Source organism: Opisthorchis viverrini (assembly GCF_000715545.1).
Source record: "Opisthorchis viverrini unplaced genomic scaffold opera_v5_538, whole genome shotgun sequence".
In the NCBI taxonomy this organism is placed as follows: Eukaryota; Metazoa; Platyhelminthes; class Trematoda; order Opisthorchiida; family Opisthorchiidae; genus Opisthorchis; species Opisthorchis viverrini.
This window is the reverse complement of record NW_008752203.1, coordinates 83,344-89,978: the sequence shown is the minus strand read 5'-3', so window position 1 is coordinate 89,978 and position 6,635 is coordinate 83,344. Positions and strand designations below refer to the sequence as shown.

At 45.9% G+C, this 6,635-nt stretch overlaps 1 protein-coding gene across 1 annotated transcript in view; it reads right to left on the bottom strand.

The window, feature by feature from the left end:
* Nucleotides 1–2,955, bottom strand: part of T265_11652 (hypothetical protein) — a gene marked incomplete at both ends in the record, with an annotated part of 10,157 nt that extends 7,202 nt beyond the window's left edge. The window contains 2 exons of the mRNA XM_009178363.1: nucleotides 520–672; nucleotides 2,672–2,955. Coding sequence (XP_009176627.1) covers nucleotides 520–672; nucleotides 2,672–2,932 — 414 coding nt within the window. The remainder of the gene's footprint in view (nucleotides 1–519; nucleotides 673–2,671) is intronic.
* Between the last annotated feature and the right edge of the window lie 3,680 nt (nucleotides 2,956–6,635).

Below are 6,635 nucleotides of genomic sequence, written 5' to 3'. Positions count from 1 at the left end.
CATCAGTGGCAACACTGATGTTGCTGTCTTTGATGATGATGATGATTGCGGTTCGAACCCGATCCCTACATTTCGGCTGCTCCTGTCTTATCATCACTGTCAGCTATAAGAACCACATACTTGTCGTACAGTGGCTGTAGCTGCCACAGTTTCGTTCACCGATGGTTTGGGGAGGTGGGGTAGATAGATGCGTATTGGAGGCGGGACCTGATGAATTGGTGCTCAAATACAGCATTGTCAGTGGACTGTCAAGCGGGTAGCAGTATCTCAGTCCTCGTGCTTGCTTCGGGTGGGATGGCAGCTCCGCACCAAAAGAGTGTTATACTATTAAATGTCACTAGTTGGCCACTGTTTCTGAATTACTCGCGAAGATCGAAGACCCCCCGCCAAGTGAATAGTGGGAATTAAATCCAACCGAAGAAATCAGCAAACAACATGCGTGAGAAACTTAGGAAGGGAGAAAGGGTACAAGCAAGTTTACGGTGGAGTGGCCTGGGCCAATCCAGATATGGGTCTCACCTGAAAGTCCTCGTTGCCGAAATTGAACAGGACAACTCCAACATTACCACGATAGTCTTGATCGACCACACCAGCACCAACATCGATGCCGTGCTTGAGAGCCAGGCCACTACGGGGAGCTACCCGACCGTAACAACCATCAGGAAGTGCAATCTGAGTGAAGGAGAAGTTAATAGAGAAACGGCTGATAACTCATAGTTGTAGACTCCACAATAATTTTGCACGAACTAAGAGTGAAACATAGCATACGCAAGGTACGCTGAAGCATACGGATAGCACGAAGCTGATCTTCGTTAATCTTCGGTGGTTTGAGAGGGACTTTCCTATCCAACCCGGAGCCTTCGCAAGTATGGTACCAAATGAGACCAAAATGTATAGGGGTGATGCGAGGGAAACGCCAACAATGGTTACAAAGCACTGAGAGGGTGATTAAGAAGCACCGTGGCCAACAAGTCTTAACAGATAATGCTTGTGGCGGAAAATCCAGAGCACAAAATCACTAATGGTTCTGGACTAAATACGGTATTCTCCTAGGAGGCCTCTACCAGCCATTTGCATGTGACGCGACCTGGCGTACGACGCGAGCGGCACCCGCAGAACTACTGCACATCAAAGGGATGGAAGTAAATCGCCTAAAGGTCAACACCATAAATACAGACAAATGCGTCAGTTCAAAAATTGCCTCCCAAGACCCTGCGTCCTTGTAACCCGTCGACTAGCTACTACAAGGTAGTGAACTCACCAGCGTTCAGCTGTAGCACCCTTCCGGTGCCTAGCTGCCATGCCACCCGAAGGAAGCACGAGGGCTGGGATACTGGCAGGTTGCCCAAGCCTAGACAGGGGAAGTCGAGTGGCGGAGGTCGGATTCGAACCACGAACCTTCCGGTCAGTAAATTCGCGCTCTAACCACTTGGGCCATCTCGCCCCAGTGAACTCACCAGAAAGACAATCAAGTGGTATGTACGTTACAGAAGGGGTTCAGTTTCGCATTGGCCATACAAAAAGAGATAACTACTAGTGCTGAGTCCGTATTTCAGAAATTTCTTTTAATGGGAGCGTCCAAGATAAACGACAACCAGTGCTCTTAGGATAATGAGGGGCAACCGGTTGCTATAATTTCTGGCGAGCTCGTTGCTCTTTGTGATGTAATCGAGCTTACTAACATTATGCTTTCTACTGGAAGCGAGACGGATGTCCAAGATAAACGACAACCAGTGCTCTTAAGATAATGAGGGGCAACTGGTTGCTATAATTTCTGGCGAGTTCGTTGCTCTTTGTGATGTAATCGAGCTTTCTACTGGAAGCGAGACGAATCAAGTGGTTAGAGCGGATTTACTGACCTCTGCCTCTTGACTTCCCCTGTCTAGGCTTGGGCAACTTGGCAGTATCCCAGCCTTTGTGCTTTCTTCGGGTGACATGGCAGCTGGGCACCGAAAAGGTGTTACAGCTGAATGATTGTTACATTATTATTACCTGCCAGTTTTTAAGACGGCACCGTAACCTCTGAACTATCTCAAATATCCACACTGACGTTGCAACTTATGGAGATAAAGTTGCTTGTGGGCATCCACTGACTTTCAACACATCCTGACTTTACGGTTCGCAAAGGTTACTTCCCATCATCAAAAAATTCTTCAGTTTAATATGGAAGCTGGATCAGCTTACCAATAGAATTACTGCACGGTTTTGTTTCCAATGGCTTCGTTCCTAATCAGTACTGCCATCCCTGTCTCGATAGCACCACTCGATGGACAGTGAAAAAGTCGGGTAATGATAGGAAAGCCGAGAAGTTGGGAGGCTTGAAGGTTCCGTTATAAAGATGGTTGCTCAAGTGAGCAGGGACAGAAGTTAAATTTCACTGGAGAACAAGGATTCCGGAAAAATCAACAGCTATGGGAAGATAAATGTTGCACTTGCATCCAATCCGGCCGTCCACTAAAAACCTTCAGATGCTAGAGTTAAGGCTTTGAATGAACCAAAGTATGGATTCGTCATCGATTATGGTGCATCCAGCCCTAAGCTGGTTAGAAGTGAAGCGAAAAACACCGAAATAATTAATGGCTGCGTTACAAGAGTGACGTAATCGCCTATGACCCTCGTGGAATGGAACGATTGAAATGAAGAACATGGAAAGTTTGATTGATTCACAAACCTGAATGTCTGTCTTCACCAATCCTCTATCTTTGGCAGGAAGTACAGTATCGTGTGCAGCATAGAGGTCATAACCAGCAGCTAGTGGAGACCCTCTTGTGGGAGTGGTTGCATGTTCCGATAGCTTAACAAACTTCAATACAGCATGTGGGTGGGTGAGTCCATTGGTGATCTTAGGTCGCTTTTCGGCCAACATAACGTCTGCCATCGCTAAAAAAGAAATGAGAATTAGTGTTTCCAATAAGGTATTCACGATCACCATCACTACCGACAGTATGACATCTCGATTCAACACTGATGCTTCGCTGCTGTACATCCATGATTTATTTGAGAGCCTTATTGTGGAAAAAAGAATAAAAGTAGACGGGGAAGGGACTTAGTGCCACCTGACCACAATCATTCGAAGGTGCCTACACTTCTAGACACTCATTCAGGCAATCTGGATAGAAACTGACAACAAGAAGGCCATTAATATCGATCAACAGCCATAGCCTACAGTGTCCCCAACCAGGCTGTGTGCCTAGCCGCTTCATACCCTGGAAGGAAAGATGAGACGATAGCACCCAGAATTTTCGTAATATCTTTCATACGTCTAATTACGGTAGAGCGTTGGCCAGCACTCCCTCCGGCAAACAATAGCTAGGCATATGCAATACATGGCTTAAATAACGCAGCTTCATCTGCTGGACACATTCTTCAATGGAAACCGCGTTTCACAAAAGAATATTCGCTTTCCAATTGCCTCGTTACGGACGAGTCGACACCAGGCTATGTGAGTTGTGGTTCTGAGATAACAGTTATCGAAGACCGGGAGACAACTCAGTTCCACTGCTCGAACAGGCCGATTCACACAGTAGTACAGTGAAATAGCCCATACTGTAGCCTGATGAATACGTCCCTTAAGATTAACCGGTACACCACCTTGACGCCATAGGTGTCCCAAATTCGCAAACGTGACCCGAGCCTTGCATGTTCGTGCATTGACCTCCTATAGCACACGACAATGAGAAACAATATAACCCCTAAAACACGTAAAACACTCCACAACCTCGAATGTCATGGCTATCCTTTATGTTCACATTATCGTTTCGTTTCAACCATGCTTTCGCCTTCACTTTCAGCTGCTGTCTTTGATGATGATGATGATGACCCGAGTATTTCGATACAGAACAAATTCTCCAGACGCCACAAAGCGTTGGTTCCGAAACTTCCAAGCGTTTCTGGGCAATGTCGAATCGCCTAATCTAACTAAACTCGAAACCTTGATCCACTTTGTGGACGCACTTGTAAACATTTTCATCGGACTGTCCAGATTACGGATCCGCTATCAGTACACTGGAAAATTTGTACACTCGTCCTAATAATATAATTCACGATCGTCATCTAAAAACTTGCAAACGATATACCAGTCAGGATATCGGCCAGTTTATTCAGAGGCTTCAATTCTTGGCCAAAAATTGTGCGTTCAAGGCGGTGTCCTCCGTTGACCATCAAAACGAAAGTGTACGGAATGCTCTGACCAACGGACTTCAGTCTCAAAATGAAAACACTCTCAATGAAGCATATGAATTGGCTAGGTTATTAGAACTGGCCCACAAACAAGCTCAGTCATACTCGCATAACCAAACGATATCCATTTCAGCAGCGACAGCATCTTCACAGGTATCTACGGTTGCCCCTTCACACTCAATCCCTTCTGATCCTACACCTTATCTCTCGTCAACCAATTCTCAGACATGTTATTTTTGTGGTCGTTTCAGGCATGCACGGCCCAAACACCCCGCACGCGAAGCAGTTTGTAAATCGTGACAAAACAGGTCATTTTCAGCGTATTTATCGATCCAAATCTGTGAAAAACATCACTCAAGCTGCACAACGGATTCTGTCTTATCTTCCCTGTCCGTGGTTCGAACACGATTTCTGCCTCTCGACTTCCCCTGTCTAGGCTTGGGCAACCTGGCAGTATCCCAACCCTCCTGCTTCCTTCGGGTAGCATGGCGGCTAAGCACGCTGAACGATATTTTAAATATTTTCCCTGTTGACTGCTGCAATCCCGAACTGCTTGTTCCGCACGGTGACTAGCATAAAGACCCTCAGAGACGAGCATAAAGGTGAACGGAATATCGCTTCAGACCCTCAGAGACACAGGAAGTTCGAGCAGCTATACATCTCCTTTGGTAGTTCGTACACATTGCTGGAAGATACATGCTAACAATCCTGTGATTACCATAGCATCTAACTCTCTGACCTGTTCAACTAGAGGCTACTGCTACGTATCCATCGATTACAGGGGTAGTGTTTATAAGAAAAATCAAAATATTGGTGTCACCGGATCTATGTGCTGACATGCTGCTAGGTCAAGACTTCCTTGGTCAACATAAAGTTGAAGTCACATTCGGTGGGAACCGAGGTCCATTCACCCTCTGCGGTCTACCTGCTGCTACGGTTGAATCACTGCCTCTTTTTGCTAACCTCTCACCCGATTGCAAACATATCGCTACGAAATCACGACGTTATAGCCCTGACGATGAACTGTTCATTCGCTCTGAGGTTAACCGACTATTGGATGAAGGTATGATTGAACCTTCGAATTCTCCATGGAGGGCTCAACTAATGGTCACGAAGAATCTAAACCACAAAAGATGCATGGTAGTGGACAACAGTCAAACCATTGATCGGTTCACATACCTAGACGCTTATCCATTACCACGACTGGATAAAATGAATGAAGAAAATTTCCGTCATGCTGTCTTAAGCACTTTATGCCTATTGAGTGCTTACCATCAAGCTCCAATCAGTGAAAAGATGAACCGTGCACGGCTTTTGAAGCATGCGGAGAACTGCTTTAGTGCCGTTGTATTCTTTTCGGTGGCACCAATGGAGTAGCATGCTTTCAACGTACTACTGACCATATAATCAAGTCTGAGAACTTAAACGGCACCTACGCTTATGTCCACGTCACTATTTGTGGGACTACCGAAAAGACGACAAAATCCAGTGATGCAAGATGAAACTCCCCGCCTTTAGCTACGATGTCAGTCACAGACCTGGGAAGGACAGTCTGGTGGCTGACACCTTATCGCGTAACCTATGCGCAAACGTGATCAGCAATGATAAATGAAAAGAAATTCACGATTCCTTGTGTCATCCCGGAATTACACGTATGCATCACTTTGTTCTTTCCAAAAACTTACTGCTTTTCCATCCAAGATGTTAAAGACGTCACCACGAAATGTATGGGTTGTGCCGCCAACAAACCATAGCTTTACCAACCAGCCTCCGCTACGCTCAGCAAAGCGACCCAACTATTCGAAAGAATCGGCATCGATTCTAAAGGACCTTTACCATCTGCTATTCGAAACTGATATCTCCTTACCATCGTTGACGAGTTTACCCGTTTTCCGTTTGCCTTTCCCTGCGCAGATACATGTGAATCGACGGTTATTAGATGTCTATATGAGTTATTATCTTTGTTTGCTATGCCTGCATATGTACATTCGGATCGTGCCTCCTCATTCGTATCTGACGAACTGATCACATTCCTACATGACAGAGTTTGCACCAGCCGAACAACTGTTTAGAATCCCATGGAAACGGGCAAGTCAAACGCCTCTGGAACGCAATCCAGCTCAGACTCAAAACGAAAGGCCTTCAAATACATCACTGGGAGTCTGATTTATCACATGCCCTCCACTCTATACGGCCCCTTCCCTGTCTCCACGAATGCCACTCCACATGAACGAATGTTTCGGTTTGATGTCCTCCTGTGGTTTGTTTACACCTACTTGGCTAACTATTAGGGGGACCTGTTTTACTGAAAAGACATGACCGTGCCTCAAAGTATGTACCCGTCTTTGAGGAAGTCGAACTTATGAATTGCAATCCACATGTTCGTTTTCCCGGCGGAAAAGAAGGCATTGTATCCGTACGCCATTTCGCTCCTTGTGGTGATCGCATACATGTCA